At 39.5% G+C, this 16873-nt stretch overlaps 1 protein-coding gene across 5 annotated transcripts in view; it reads left to right on the top strand.

Annotated features, from left to right (window-relative positions):
• TSPAN9 (tetraspanin 9) overlaps window positions 1-16873 on the top strand; it is a 240270-nt gene that overhangs the window by 29095 nt on the left and 194302 nt on the right. For 2 of the 5 annotated variants that reach the window (XM_078155942.1, XM_078155940.1), the window contains exons 3-4: window positions 3579-3681; window positions 6602-6735. The exons of 2 other annotated variants lie outside the window; for them this stretch is intronic. In XM_078155942.1, coding sequence (XP_078012068.1) covers window positions 6680-6735 — 56 coding nt within the window. In that variant the 5' untranslated portion in view covers window positions 3579-3681; window positions 6602-6679. The remainder of the gene's footprint in view (window positions 1-3578; window positions 3682-6601; window positions 6736-16873) is intronic. One more of the 5 variants, XM_021001546.2, reaches the window with a different exon arrangement.

The raw sequence follows: 16873 nt of genomic DNA, 5'->3' as shown, positions 1-16873 counted from the left end.
TGCCACCATAATAGCTCTTTGTGGTGGGATTCTTTTTTTTTTAAAATTTATAAATTTTTAATAAAAATTTCCTATATAAAATTTTATATAATAAATATATATATAAAATTTATATATAAAATTTTATAAAAATATTTATAAAATAAAACCTATACCTTTTCAGTCTTCTTACCCCTTGTTGTCCCTCATATACTCTTTGATCTAGTGACACTGGCCTCCTTCCTGTTCCAACTATAGTACGTTGCATCTCTAGACTCTGGGCATTTTCATTCGCTGTTCCCTATGCCTGGGATACTTTTTTTCCTGATCTCCACCCTCTGGCTTTCCTGGCTTTCTTTAGATCTCAGCCAACCTTCTACAAGAAGCCTTTCTCAGTCCTCCTTAATTTTAGTGCCTTTCTTCTGATGCTATCCCCAATTTCTTGTTATATATAGCTCGTTGCATGTTGTCTTTTCCATCAGACTCCTTCAGAGTAAAGACTGTCTTTTGCTGTTCTATGTATCACCAGCATTATGTTCCCAGGGCCAGGAATGTAAGAGACATTTAATAAATGCTTATTGATTTGACTTTTACAGGGTGAGGAACCTGAGACCTGGAGAGATCGGATGATTTCCCCAAGGTCATGTAGATCTCAAGTGGAAGAGCCTGGATTTGAGTCCAGATCTCTAACTCCAAATCCAGCATTTTAAAGTATTTTCAAGGCTGGTTCATGGAGTATGTATTAGACTTCTTTTGCTTGGCTTCACCTGGCAGATTAAGGGTGAAATATTTGGAATTACAAGGAGGTAAACTTTGGATCCACATTGGGAGGTCATGAGTTTCCCATAACTGAAGGATTTTAAGGAGAGATTGGAAGACTACTTTGTGGGAATATCATAGAGGAAGTTCCTGCCTGATATAGTTGGGGCCATATGGCCTTATGGTTTTCTTCAAATTCTGTGATTCTGTGATTCTGTGGCCTTAAATAAATGAATATTAAATTGGCCATAGTATACCAAAATCCACTGGTAGAGCAGAAACCTTTGAATCTTAGTCTGAATGAGCACATACATGTTTAGGGATCAGATGTAAAAATGTTATCTGTTGAGAGAAAGCATTGTCTGGTTGTGAATGCTGAAGGCTTGTGGGGCCAGGGTGCTTAGGCCTTATTTGCATCTCTGATACTGCATCTTAGAAGCTAGTTTCAAGTACCTCCCTGTCTCTTTCTGTTCCTGGGTAAAAGAGTTGAAGAACACGGAGAGGTTGAAGAAGATTGAGATGGGTTGTAAAGTGCTTTGAGATTGTTGGTCCAGAAACTTGTGTGTCTTTTGCCAACTTCTTTTCTCTGGAAAAGAAGATAAAAAAATCATAGTTGTCTGGTTAACCATATTGCCAAGGGAGGGAAGGAAGTATAGATTAGAGTTATGAGGACTGGGGGAACAGAGTGAGATGAAGGGACTGGAGATTGTGAGCATGAATAATAGATTAAGGAGGAGACAATCAGAGAGATTTGGAAGGGTAGTAGGTTATGATTAGAAAGGGGAATTTCAGTGTTCAAGATTGCAGAGTTAGCACAGTTATGGATGATGCTGAGATCTAAGGTATTCCCTCCAGGGTGGTTGATATGGAATGAAGTTCTATGCCATGGAAAATGAGATAAATTAATTGGGAGGCCAGTGTGTTGGAGGAGGCACATTCAATGTTTGTACTGAAGTCTCCAAGTATCAGCGCAGGAGTCGAGGAGGAGAGGAAATCTGTATGTCATATACTGAACCTTGAGAAAGGAAGCCAAGTGATCAGAAACAATGCTGTGTATTAGAAGGAGAATTAGATTTGGACGCAGAGGACCTTCTGTTTTGAATCTGGGCTCTTCTGTTTATCTATGTGGCCTTGGGAAAGTTGCTACTTCTCTTTTTCTGAAGCTCCTCTAACATTTGTCATTTCATTTTTTTTTTTTCAATTTTGGAAATCTGATTGGTGTGAGGAGGAAACTCAGAATTGCTTTAATTTGCTTTTCTCTGATGATAGTGATTTTGGAACTTTTTTTCATTTCTTTGAAAACTGTCTGTTCTTGCCTTTGACCATTTATCGGGCAGTGGTTCTTGTCCTTTTAAATTTGAATTTGTTCTTTTGACTATCAGTTGGGGAATGGCCCATTTTTATAAATTTAGCTTGGTTCCCTATATATCTGAGAAATGAGACCTTTATCAGAGAAATTTACTGTAAATTTTTTCTCTCCAGCTTCCCACTTTCCTTCTAATTTTGGCTGCATTTGTTTTATTTGTGCACCACTTTAAAATTTTATGTAATCAAAATTGTCCGTTTTATCTTGTGTGATCCTCTCTATCCTCTGTTTGGTCGTGAATTCTTCCGCTATCTCTAAATTCAAAACATGATTTCTTCCTTCATCCTGAAATTTGCTTATATCACCCTTTATTTCTAAGTCATATCAATTTGGAACATATCTTGGTATATGGTCTAAACTGTTGGTTGCTGTCTAGTTTCTGCCAGGCTGCTTTCCACTTTTTGTAGCAGTTTGTGTCAGATGATGAGCCCTTCCTCTAGTGGCTGGGGTCTCTTGAACATGCTTCTGTGTGCTGTGTCATTTGTTCCACTGAGTGGAACATCTCTATTTTTTAACTAGTGCCCGAATCTTTTGATTATTCTTTTGTAATAGAGTTTGACATCTCCTACTAGAAAGTCTCCTTCCTTCCCACTTAGTTTCATTATTTCCTTTGAAATTCTTGACCTTTTTCTCTTCTAAATGAATTTTGTTATAACGCTTTTGTTTTCCTCAGATGTTTTGGTAAATGGAGCACGGAGGTAGTAAGTATCTTTACGTGTGGTTGGAGGCTTTAGAATGAGGAGGCCTCCCAACCCAATCCCTGAGAGCAGCCAAGGTTAGAGCCCCCCCCCCCGAGACCAGGGATGGAATAAGAAAAAGGAGATGCCGGAACAGGGGGCCACAGCCCTCACCTCCCAGGGTACTCTGGTCGTGGTGAGCGGAGGCTTTGTTTTATCAGATGGTAATGGCAGGCGCAGGGCAAAGTAGGTTCTGCTCTCACGTGTGGCAGCCTCCGTGGACCCCATGAGGCACCCCCAAAATATACGTGGGCACGTCAGGTCAGGAAGGATGGTCTGACACATGGTTTGCTCAAGAGAAAACCCTGTCCTCTTATGCCTGTTTAGGGTCAGCCTAGTCCAGAGTATTTTTCCCTTTGCCTGACCTTGATTGAATTAAGTTTGGCCAAAACTGAAGTCTTGAAGGAGTACCCTGTGATAGAAAAGGAAGCCTTGGGGGAAGGAAAGGTTGTTCAAATACCAGGAGGTTTTTAACAGTGGCAAAGCAAACGAGTCTCTGACTTTGTATTTCAGAAACTTCCCCATTACAAAGTAGTATGAAAAATCTGTTTTCATGGGGATATGAAAATCCAGTTAGATTTGTACCTTTATCCCTTTGCCAACCTTTTTTTTTTTCTCCCCCAAAGGAGATAGTAGAGGTTTTGGGTTTAGGAAGAAAAAGTTGGGAGGGTAGGGTAGGGATGGTGGGAGTGGGAAAAAATATAATCCCTAAAAGGTTCTTTCTCTCCCTAAATTAGGGTGAAAGTGGTGTGGGGGCTCAACTGTCATCCCTCCAGAGCTGTTTCTTTTGACTGATGAGAACAATGAGTGAAGGTCACTGTGCGATTTAAGGAGGGCCAGGCGAGCTGTAGATAGAAAGGGATGAGAGACTCCAGGAAATTTGGGTTTTCTTCTCAGTCTAGGTCTCTGACCTGCCAGATGCTGTGGGGAAAACCACCCACCATGCCTGAGCCTCTTTTTTCTCCCTTGTTAAAATAGGAATTGAAGGGTCAGCTAGGTGGCACAATGAATAGAGCTCTGGCCTTGAAGTCAGAAGGACCTGAGTTCAAATCCAGCCTCAGACACTTAACACTTACTAGCTGTGTGACCCTGGGCAAGTCACTTAACCCCAATTGCCTCACCAAAAAGCAAAAAAAAAAAAAAAGAATTGATTTCTTTTGCTGCCTTGGCCACCTAGAATCTTATAATCCTGGAATGCCATTGTTGGAAGGGACCTTGGCAGTCATCTAGAGGTCACCAGTGGGAAAGTGTTGGACTTGAAGTCAGAGAGAAATCTGACTTTGAATCCTGTTTCCAGCACTTACTAGCTGTGTGACTAGGGGCATATGATTCAACCCTTCTGAACCTCAAAGACTACTAGTTGATGGATAGAACACTGGACCTGGAGTCAGGAAGGCTTGTGTTCAGATCTGGCCACAGGCACTTACTCTATGACCTCTGAGCAAGTCATTTAACCTCAGTTTCCCTGTCTGCAAAATTGAGATAATAATAGCACCTATCACCTGGGGTTATTGTGAGGATAAAATGAGATGATATTTGTAAAGTGCTTTGTAAACCTTAAAGTGCTATATAAATGCAAGATATCATTATTACTACTACTGTCTTTTATTATCTAAGAATACTGACAGTGCCTAACTCACACGATTAGGATCAAATGAGATAATGTGTATGAAGCACTTTGTAAAAACTTTTAAAGTAATATACAGCATGTCTTAGTTCAGTTTAAAGTTTTGATAGGTTGAAATTGAACTAAGACTTTTGGGACATCCTCTATAAATGTCAGTGATTGTCTTGTTGAGCTCTTTTATATTACAGGTGGGGAAGCTGAGGCCTAGAGTTTAGTTGGTTTCCTGTCTCCCAGTCCAGTGTTCATCCTCCTGGTTAGCCCATCTAAAATGTAGAATTGATGGAATGCTAGTGTTTTTAGAAAGGGTGAATTAGAGTTCAGAGTTCACTAAATTCCTTCTCTGTGAGCTGTCCCTTCACTGAGTGGCCATCACAGGAGGGTGGCTATCTGGGAAGGGCTATGGTCTTGAAAAATGGATGGATCCTGAGGGATTTGAATTTTTTTTTCTAAGCAGGTTTTTCTTTTTCTTTTTTTTTCATGTTTTTCTTTTTTGAAAGTATGTTTTATTGATGTCTTTGGTATTTACTTCATGATTAATTTGGAATATCCCTTGTCCTCTGCCCTCCATTGTAATAAAGAAATACAATTAAGCAAAAATACTTGATACATTGACAGAATATGATAGTGTATGTGCACACACACGTGCGTGCGCGCACATACACACACACACACACACACAGAGCGCAGGAAGATTCATCTTCTAAGTTCAATTATGGCCTCAGACACTTATGGCTGTGTGATCCTAGGCAAGTCACTTAATATTGTTTGCCTCAGCTCATCTATAAAATGAGCTGGAGAAGGAACCACTCCAGTATCTTTGCCAAGAAAATCTTTCCCAAATGGGGTCACGAAGAGTTGGATGTGATTGAAATGACCGAACAACAGCATTCACATACACACACAATTTTTTTCGTTTTCAATAATTTATTTTTAGTTTTCAACATTTACTTCTATAAGATTTTGAGTTTTAAATTTTCTCCCCCTCCTACTCCCCCCCCCAAGAAGGTGTGCAATCTGATATAGGCTCTACTTCTACATTCATATTAAGCATATTTTTCCATTAGTCATGATGTAAAAAACAATTAGAACTAATGGGAGGAACCACGAGAATGAAGCAATAAAACAAAACAGCAAAGGAAGAGGAGAGCAAATAGTATGCTTCCATCTGCATTCAGAATCCATAGTTCTTTCTCTGGGTGTGGATAGGATTTTCCATCATGAGACTTTTGGAGAAGTCTTAGATTCTTGCATTGCTGTAAAGAGCCAAGTCTATCAAAGTCAGTCATTGCACAATGTGGCTGTTACTGTGTACAATGTTCTAGTTCTGCTCATTTCACTCAGTATCAGTTCATGTAAGTCTTTCCAGGTTTTTTTGAAGTTTACCTGCTCATCATGTCTTATAGCACGATAGTGTTCCGTTACATTCATATACTGCGACTTGTTCAGCCATTCCCCAGTTGATGGGCATCCCCTCAAATTCCAATTCTTTGGCACCACAAAAAGAGTTGCTATAAATATTTTTGTGCATGTGTGTCCTTTTCCTGTTTTTAGGATCTCTGGGATACAGACCTAGAAGTGCTGTTGGTGGGTCACAGGGTATGCACATTTTTTATAACCTTTTGGGTATAGTTCCAAACTGCTTTCCAAAATGGTTGGATCGTTTCACAACTCCACCAACAATGCATTAGTGTTTCAGTTTTCCCATATCTTCTTCAACATTTATCATTGTCCTGTTTTGTCGTGTTAGCCAATCTGATAGGTGTGATGTGGTACATCAGAGTCGTTTTGATTTGCATTTCTCTAATCAATAGACACACACACAATTTAATGCTCACCTTTTTACCCTCAGTTCTGCATCAGCTAATACAGAAATCTGCCAATGAATTCTGAATTCCTCATATTCATCATTTTGCACTACCTAATAGTATTTCTTTACATTCATAGGCCATATATTTTCAAGCAATCTATAATGATGGGCACTCACCTTGTTTTCATTCTTGACTGCCCCAAAGAATGGTTCTCTGGGTTTTTGTGGTATTTATTGGAAATTTTTTCTGCCTTTTCCTACCTGGGTATATGTATGCCTAAGAATGAAATGTTGGGGCTAAAGGAGATGTTGGGGTTTATTCACAGGTGATTCCAAAATAGTATCCAGAATTGTTGGGCCAATTTACAACTTCATCAAAAGTGAATTAGTGGGCAGTTCTTCCTATGATCCCTGCAACCTTGATTATTCACATTTTTTGTCATCTTTGCCAATTTACAAGGTGAGAGGTGAAATCTCAGAATTGTTTTAATTTGTGTTTCTTTTACATTAATGATTCGGAGTATGTTTTAAAATGGTCATTTGTAGTTTGTTATTCTTCATTCTTCTTTTGAAAATTGTTTATTCAAATCCTGTGATGACTTATTTATTGGTATTACATATTTGTGCCAATTCCTTATAAAATCTTGGATATCAGACTTTTTTATGAGAGATATTTGATGAAATTTTTTTTCCATCTCTACAGTTTCTCTCTGTATTCTGTCTTCATTGATTTTATTCATGGTTTTTTTTTTAATGTCTTTTATCACTTCTTGGGTTAGTAATTCTCCTTCTAGCAAAAGTGCAGCATTGTTTTCTGAGCAGTAAATCTTTGTCCCAGTGTTAAAGGAGAGTCCAGTCTCTCACAGAAGGAAAAAAATAAGTCATTGCAAACCAGCCTGTCAGCCATCCTTTTAATCAGAGGTTCTTAACCTATGAACTTGTTTTGAAAAATATTTGGATAATTTTATTTCAATATAGTTGATTTACTTTGTAATCTAATGCATTCAAAAGCATTATTCTGAGAGGGTGCCCATAGTCTCTACCATGTGGCCAAAGGGCTCCATGATACAAAAAAGGTTTAGAATTGCACATTTAATGCAGTCCTGTCATTTTGCTGGAGGAAACTGAGGGTCGGATCAGTGAAATGACTCACCTGACATTACACAGGTGGTAAGTAGCAGAGCCAGGATTTGAAGGCAGTTTTCACTGTTTAGCTCCACAGCTTTTCCTATTACACTGACTGATTCTTCCCAGCTCTCTTTGGGGCCTTGGAGAGAATTCCTTTTCACAAGTCATAAAAATAACAACAATGACAACAACAACAATCGCTAACATTTATAAAGTGCCTACTATGTGCCATGCACTGTGCTCTTTACAATTATTATGTCATTTGATTCTCAGGACAATCTTGAGAGATAGGTGCTGTAATTATCCCAATTTTACAGATGAGGCAAACAGGGTTAAATAACTTGCCCAGGGTCACATAGCTAGTAAATGTTTGAGGCTGGAGGTCTCCTGACTCTGGGCCCCAGGTTTTATCCAATGAGCCCCTCTCCTTGTCCTCACTTTAATCTTCCAGAGGTAGGAGGAGAGTGATTTATCATAGCAGGCCAGAGCAGATTATGACTGTAGATATGAGGAATTTATTAACAAGTGAAAATTCTCTAAAGTCTGGGGGCTGGTAGAATTAAGATCATGTTGGTCAAAGCTATATATTTATAGCTTCTGTGTACATAATTATTTCCATGTTGTCTCCTCAGTTAGAATATAAGCTCCTTGAAGGCAAGGACAATTTTTCTTTTGGCTTTCTTTGAATCCCCATCACTTAGCCTATTGCCTGGTATACAGTAAGTACTTAATAAATACTGTCTTTTTTTGAAAGTAAGTTGTGGCTCAGATAATTTGTATCTTGCCTCAAAACATACAGTAAATAACAGATAGTAAATAACATTGTATCCCAGGACTATTAATTCCATGTCTAGTGTTGCTTCTGATATACCATGAAGAAATCTACCTCTACACTCTTTTTCCTTGCGGCCTCTTTAAGGTAATGGCTTTGAGAGAGTTCATTTTAAGTTAGCTTAATTGAGATTCTTAAATATATTGGAGGAAGGCAGGGTCAGAAATCAAAGGCTCTGACTTCTCTGAGAATTGGAGTTTTTGATTAAAGGCAAATTCAAACAAAAGTTCTCAGGGTCTCAGAGGCAGGATATTAGAAGCATGCTCATTAAATCAGTCAGGAGGCATTTATTAAGCACCTACTGGGTGCCACTGTGCTAAGCACTGGGAAACTTTTGGAATCTTGATTGGTTATGCTAAAAAGGACAGAAATGTTTTTGTGCACAAGAGACTTTGGTCAGAGAAGTTACCTAAAGGGAGCACTTTCACTTCTGTCTCTGTGAAGTCCCTCAGCCTGCCCTCTATGGAAATATTGAGGATGCGTCTGCTGGCCAAAGTAGCAGAAGCCCAGGGGAAACATCACAGGTCTCAAAAGTGTGCCTGCATCTTTAATTCTTGCTTGCCACTTGATTTCTGCTAGTCTGTTTTTTCTTGAATGTGTCTGGCCTAACCCTCTCAGTTATCTGGCTCATCAAGACAGAATTCCAGGTGATTTGACCAGTTAGCTTTAGGTAGCCATGATCTCACTGGTGTGGGTATTCCTTCTACTGTTGCAAATTATAGCTTCTCCATGCCATGGTCTTGCCAGCCTTTGGACGGTGAGTTTCTCCTTATTTCACTTGTCTGGCCTTTGGAAGATAGACATGTAGCTAGTGGCCAGGCCTATATGTGAAACCTTTTCAGAACTTGCAACTCTCTTGGCCCATCCCACAAGAACCCAGGGCAGCCTCTATGTTGTAACATTTAGTGTAGTCAAATATAGTTCTTAAAAATTTAAAGGTGGGAGTACAAGGTGTCTGTGTATTTTGTGTAGCTATGGAGTTTGGATTGAAATTGCCAGGCACAAATTGTCGTTTTGTTTACACATTGGAGAAAATAAAATTCATTTTATTAAATGTTTCATATGACTGCACCCAAGTTTTTCCAAGCAGGAAACTTGAAATTTTTCTGTATAGTGACTTTTTAATTCTAGTTTTCAGGGCAGCTAGGTGGTACAGTGGATAGAGCACCAGCCCTGAAGTCAGGAGGACCTGAGTTCAAATTCGACCTCAGACCAAACACTTAACACTTACTAGCTGTGTGACCCTGGGCAAGTCACTTAACTCCAATTGCCTTAAAAAAATAATAATTCTAGTTTTCATAATCTGGAGATCAGACTGTTACTTTCGAATGATGTATGTAGTGTCTCATGACTGGAGTTTGCTTTGTTTTATAGTATCTGTACTTGTATTTTTCAAGAGCTATTTTGTAAACAGATGATGTATTTCTCCATTGAAAACACAATAAAAAACAGTACGATCCTCCCCCCCCCAAAAAAAAATTTTAAGGTGGGACTTCTTTTTTTTTAACCTCCAGGCACTTTGGATATACGAATTGGGGAAGTCAGATGCAGATGAAGGGTGAATTTAAGGTTGTGGTCCCTGAGGGACAGACTAGCAGAATGTTGGGGCCTTAGAGATAAGGGATGGAGCCAGTGCCTAAGACAGCCTTAGAGTGCTAAGAGGCTTCCTGAATTTTGGTGTTGTCTGTCTGGCTGTTTCCTTTTGATAGGGTTGGCTTGGCAATGGTGACTCAGCCCTGGTGACCCAAGAGATACAATAATAGCAGTTTTGTCCTATGTCAGCAAGGAAGCACCTGCCTATCAGTCATGTACTCCTAAATGCCTATTGTTTTGATCTGGGAGGGGCAGTAGTGTCTCTGTGTGTGTGTGTGTGTGTGTGTGTGTGTGTCTGTATGTGTAGCATGCATTCACATGGGGTGGACTGAGGAAGTAAGGAGTTTTCTCACAATTCAACAAATTCTCATTAGGTGTACTATATGCAAGGTATTATTTTGGGATCTGATGAGCCACAAGAAGACAGTTCCTTTCTTCTAGGAATTTACATTCTATTAGGGGTGGGGTAGGATGGTGAGAGATAGGCAACATGTAAATTTTTTTAATTAAAAAATTTCTTGTTAGATTTTAAGTTCCAAATTGTCTCCTCCCTTCTTCCCCACCTCACACTGTGACCATCATCTCTCTCTCTCTATCTCTCTCTCTGTCTCTTTCTCTCTACATACATACACATGCACACACACTTAAAACCATGCTATGCATATTTCTGTTTATCAGTTCTTTCTCTGGAGGTAGATAGCATCTTCCTTCATAGGTCTCTTATATTTGAGTATTTATAATATTTAGAATAAATCATTCACAGTTATTCTTTGAACAATATTGCTGTTATTGTATACAAGGTTGGTTCTTCTCATTTCACTCTTCATTAATTCATGCAAGTCTTTCCATGTTTTTCTAAAATCAGCCTGTTGCTGATTTTTGTTGTACTAGGCCTATCAGGCCATTCCTGATCCCGTTGGGGGTTTTCTCGGCAGGAGACACTGGAGTGCTTTTCCATTTCTTTCTCCAGCTCATTTTACAGATGGGGAACTGAGGCAAACAGGGGTTAAGTGACTTGCCCAGGGTCACACAACTAGTAAGCATCTGCAGCCACATTTGAACTCAGGAAGATGAATCTTCTTGACTCTAGGCCTGGCACTTTATCCACTGCGCCACCTAGCTGTCAACATGTACACAGATACGTAAATAAAAGAATTTAAGTGGCTGAAAAAAAGATTTTAGGGTTTTATGTAACTGCATGCTCAATGTGACATTAGCCCAAAAGCTAATGTTAGTTATCCTGGGATGAGTATTAGAGTCAGAGACCAGAATGAAGGAAGAAAGGAGGTAAATAGTTAACCAGTGAATTAACAATTTTGAGCATTTAAAGTGCAAGGCAGGACATCTCCTAGGTGCTTAAAAAGTGTCCCATTCCAGACCCTAAACTAGTTCTCAAATCCTGGAGAAGCAGCAATGTCCTGAGCCCCTGAGACCCAGTTTTCACCTGGCTGGGCAGAGATTGACCTACTTTGGAGAATTACTCTCCTTCCCATCGTTTGAAAGGACTTGCTTATCAGCAGGATCTGGTCGAACATTTGGTAGCATCTTAAAGAGTCCTATGAGTTCCTCCTGAAGCTCTGACTTAGTAAGAATGGAAATGTCTTTGATTTTAAAATGGGACAAGATTTTCCCAATTATTTACTAGATCACACTCACATTTCTTAACCATTTGTTTCTATCCTGGACATCAGAACCGGGAGTGGTGGTGATGGTGGTGGGGGAGGAGAAATCTTTTGTTACTTCTGTCTGCTTTTATCCTCTGGAGAGTCAGGCAGGATTTTCAGAAATGGGATCCCTGGGAAGTCAGCATCAAGGCTGGCCTGAGTCAAAATTGTGAAGTAGGCAGTTTCTTTTCAGCATTCCCAGCTTGCCTTTTTTTATATCAAGGAGTGTTGGCAGAATGGAAAGAACATGAGTTAGAGTTGGAAGACCTGAGTTCCTGTTTTAGCTCTGCTATTCTGTGACTTTGGGAAGGTTACTTCCAATCTCTGGGTCTCAGTTGCCTTATATGTAAAGTGTTGGGTCTGGACTAGAAGATTGCTAAGGTTCTTTTTTTTTTTTTTGGGTGAGGCAGTTGGGGTTAAGTGACTTGCCCAGGGTCACACAGCTAGTAAGTGTCATGTGTCTGAGACCGGATTTGAAGTCAGGTCCTCCTGACTCCATGGCTGGAGCTTTATACACTGCGCCACCTAGCTGCCCCGCAAAGGTTCTTTAGATGGCCAACATTCTGCATTTATATGATCTAAGCTTTTCCTTTTCTGTGTTTCAGGATTCCAGTGCCCTCCAGTTTTTTTCCTCCTTTTCCCCATAACTGTGGTCTTAGACAAAATTACTTAATGTCTGGGTACCTCAAGACCTTATGTATAAAATAGAGTTAATAGCTGCTGTATATTATTCATGTACTGGAAATGGTTGGGACCCAGTTGGAGTCTTGGCTCTGACATTTTCCAACTATATGATCCTGCTCAAGCCGCCTCATTGAGCCTGACTTTCCTTCTCTAGAAAACGAGGAGCCTGGATTAGATTATCTCTGAGGGCCCTTGCAGCTCTGAATGCTATGAATCACAACCATATTTTTCTCATTATTGTAAGAGAATTTCCTGGAAGAGGTGGGAGGGATGTCAGGAGAGAGGGAAGAGAAAGGGCTTTTGGAACTGTCATCAATTTCCTGGGGAAAAAACAAAACAAAACAAAACTGGCAGGCTTTGCTACAGAGCCTCTTCCTTTATCTTGACTCTTCACCTTCTTCATGTGTCTGTCCTTGGTTTTCTAACATGTCCCTCCTCCCTATTATGGGCCTCTCTGCAGTTCAGCACCTGGCCTATTTCACTGCCAGATCCTGTCACAAGATGGCAGTAGGAAACTTTCCTAATTTCTCTTGCTTGTTGCTTTTCTAAGGTCTAGGCTGCTGATCCATAATGGAGGACATCCAGTCCCTTTGTTTTATCAGCAGTGTGGTTGGTATAGGTGAAAGAGTACTGGATTTGGAGTCGAGACCAAATCTGACCTTGCCACCTTTGTGACCTTGGGTGTCACCTCTCTAGGCCTCAATTTCTTCATCTAGGAAATGAAGAGGTTGGGAGACATGACCACCAAGATTCCTTTCATCTCTGAGTCTCTGATCTTGTTAGATGATAGATGAACAGACTGATCTGATAGATGAACAGACTAAGGCTTGGGTACAAGGACTTACCTAATGTCTAGGGGTAATAAGTCACAGAACTAGAATTGGAATCCAGGTTCAGAGTGGGACAGACCCCTGAGGTCAGACTCCCCCCTCCCCCCCCAATTACAGATTACTTCCTTAAACTTGAGACCAGGGCTTCCAGGGAGAGCACCAAGTACTGGTTTGCTCCTGAGTACCATACCTAGCTCTGCCACAGGGAGCTACAAAAGACCCCTTCAAGAGGTCTCCTGTCCTCACAGCCCAGTTGCATTGTTGAAATAGTCTGATGCAGTCTTGGTAGCCTCAGACAAATAGCCCTGAACTGTTTTTTATTTTGGGGGGTAATAGGCTCAGGGGGGGTGGGATGGGATAGGGTAGGTAGCAAGCAACCTGGCTGAAGGTGAGAAAGTAGCTTAAGGCCAAAGACGTTCTAGATACCTCTTAAGCCTCAATAAAAGGGAACTTAAGGCAACTTACAAATGTGGTTTTTTTTGACTAGTAACTAAGAAAGGCCAGAATAATCCATTCTCTAGAAAATTCAAACACAGAATATGTTCTTCTAACTGAAGTTAGTTGTAGTCCTTTTCTTAGGGAGAGAAATTAATTAGAATAGGTCAAAATATTTTCTGAGCCTACTATATGCCCAGCACTGTGCTGGAGAGAAAGTTTGAGTGTGAGAGGGTTCCTGACCTCAAAGGGCTTATAATTGAATTGGGAAGATGAAGTATGTGAGGTATTCAGATACTCAGATGGCTTTGTGATCTCGTCATTATCATCATCATCATCATCATAGTTTATATTTATGTAGTATTTATATATGTGTATACGTTATATGTATGTGTGTATATATGTATGTGTGTACACACACACACACACACATCTACACACACACACATCTACACACACACACACACATACAGATATATACGTATACATAAAATGTCTTCTAAGTGCCAGGCACTGTGTTGAACACATAACAAATATTATCTCATTTGATCCTCACAGCAATCCTGGAAGGTAGGTGCTATTATTTTACAGTTGAGGAAACTGAGGCAAACAGAGGTTAAGTGATTTGCCCAAGATTACACAGTTAGTAAGTATCTGGATATTCCCTCAAAGGATGCAGATTGAAACCAATAAGTGCCTTCCTATCCTTTGCAACTCTTATTCATGTCCTCCCCTAAGTTTGCCAGAGGGGGTCCCCCTAATGTGATGGTGGTCTTCCTTACATTTTCTTGACTTTGAGAGAATACCAGTAGAGCCCATAGATTGCCCACCATTTGAACTCAGTTCTCTCTGCCTCCCAGCCTAGTATTCTGTGTAGTATATCATATTGGCTCCTTGTAGTCAGAAGACTTGCCTTTGGGCCCTGGCTTGAACACTTCTTATTTGTGTGACTGAGGGAATCATTTCACCATTCAGAGTTTCAGTTTCCTCACCTGTAAAATGGAGATAATAAAATCTCACAGAGTTGTTCTGAGAAAGTTCCTGTGCTTGCTTCACGACCAGACCATCTTTTTGTTGGGACATTTCTTTGATCCCATTTTTTTTATCTGGTTCTCCTTTGTAATTCTTTGTAATAGCTTGCTCAGACACTCCATTCACTTCTGCATAGTTCCAAACTTCTCCCTGAAACATAGGCCCATATTTTTAATACCAGTAGTCTACTGGAGTTATTGAATGGAACACTATATTTAGGCAATGAAGAATTGAAAATAAGAATATGAGGTGTGACTTTAAATTGCTTTTTTTTCATTTGCCTATTTGTTAGCTTCCTATGGATGGAGCACTGGGGCCTGAGCCTCAGGGTTCTGTCCCACTCTGAACCTGAGTTCCAATTCTAGCTCTTTGACTTATTACCCCTAGACATTAGGTAAGTCTTTGTATCTAATAGAAGGTGCGAGAAGGCCTACCAGGTTTAAATAAGACATGATCCCTTCTTTATGGACTATACCATCTAGTATACTGATTTTAACATCGCTGAACTTGAACAAGTGATGTCCTCTTCAAAGTACTAGAGTCACCTTGGGAAGCTATAAGCATAGTTCATGTGTGTATATATATATATATATATATATATATATATATATATATATATATATATATATATATATATAAAATTTTTTTTGTTGATGCCTTTTGTCTTTTCATCAGGCCTTCAGGCCTCCTCTGCCCCAAAAGACCCTACACAGATTGAACCCTCCCTTAGACAAAGAAAAACAGTTAAGCAAAAACATTGGAAGGAGTGACCACATCTGACAGTGTATAGGTTAAGTCCTAGTAGACTATTCTCCAGGATCTTTTTTATTTTTATTTTTAACCAGACATTAAATTTCTTTAGTGAGAAAACTCAACCCATGCAGAATGGCACCAGCTCTGCAAATTCTTGTTCCTTGGGTCACTGAGAGTTAAGTGACTTTCCCAGGATCACAGCCAGTGTATGTCAGAGACAGGACTCAATCCAGATCTTTCTGATTCTCATTCCTGTTCTCTATTAATGGTGCCATCTTGCTTCTCACTTTCATTAGTTTTTTTCATATAAATTTATTTATTTTTAGTTTTCAACATTTACTTCCACAAGATTTTGAGTTCCAAATTTTCACCCCATCTTGCCCCTCCCCCACCCCAAGATGACATGCATTCTGAATACCCCTTCCCCTAGTCTGCCCTCTCTTCTATCTCTCCCCCCTTTCTCTTATCCCCTTCCCTTTCTGTTTTCCTGTAGGGCAGGATAGACTTCTGTACCCCATTTCCTGTATTTCTTATTTCCCAGTTGCATGTGAAAACACATTTCTTTTAAACATGTGTTTTTAAAACTGTGGGTTCCAAATTTTCTCCCTTCCTCCCTCCCCACCCGCCCTCATTGAAAAGGCAAGCAATTCAATATAGGTTATACGACTTTCATTAGTTTTTCAGTTACTCAGTAATCTTTTGTTTACATTGTTGTCCTATATAGTTCACTTTGCTGTTAGTTCCTATATTGTATTTTTTTCTGTTTCTCTGAATTCCTCATAGGCATTGTTAGTTACTGCATAGTAATATTCCATTACTTTCAAATACTGTTATTTTTTCAGCTATTCCCCAAATTGTTGGACATCCACTTTATTTCCAGTTTTTTGCTCCCTTAAATGCTTTATCTAACGTTCCCATTGCTCCAAACATGTTTGTGTTCCTCTTTTGAAACTGGCTTTAGGGTCCCATCATGAAAATGAGTCTCATTACACCCAGCTGGATCTTCCAGCATTTAACATTTTATGACTCTATTCATTAAACTTGGCTGTTTTTTGGTTCTTTCCATAATTCACGTATACATTCAAAGGACAAAGAATTGCCCAATTTTTGATTAACAACAGTAACAACAATGCCTTACATTTGTGTGATGCTTTATCATTGACCTTCATATATATTTTTTCATTTGATCCTTACAACATCCCCATTAGAAAGGTAGGGCAGGTGTTACCCTCAATTTACAGAGGAGAAAATAGAGACTTAGAGAGAGTAAGTGACTTGCCCAAAGTCTTACAGTTAGTAAGACAAATTCCAAGGATAAGTAAGGAATTAGGGCTTAAATATAGATCTAATTCCAAATTCAATATCTTTTTTTAAGCTCTACTTTCTGTTCAAAGGAATGTGTCTCAGACACATTCCAAGAACAAATTCCAGAAATATTTTGAACAGCTTCATTGGAACATGTGTAGTTACTTGGAAGGAGAGAACCCTAATTTTTGCTAAATTCTAAATTAAAATTCTAAATTACTAAATTCTAGTATGTTTGTTTTAAAAAAAAAAAGGTCGTCTCACCACTTCAATATCAGGTAGCATATCCTAAGTGCTAAGTGAGTGCTACAGTCACTAAGTGCTCTAAGAATTTAGTAATGA

This window comes from Phascolarctos cinereus, unplaced genomic scaffold, assembly GCF_003287225.1.
Source record: "Phascolarctos cinereus isolate Bilbo 61053 unplaced genomic scaffold, phaCin_HiC Scaffold_1;HRSCAF=81, whole genome shotgun sequence".
Taxonomy (NCBI): domain Eukaryota; kingdom Metazoa; phylum Chordata; class Mammalia; order Diprotodontia; family Phascolarctidae; genus Phascolarctos; species Phascolarctos cinereus.
The sequence above is the reverse complement of the archived record's forward strand: the minus strand, read 5'-3'. Positions and strand labels throughout refer to the sequence as shown.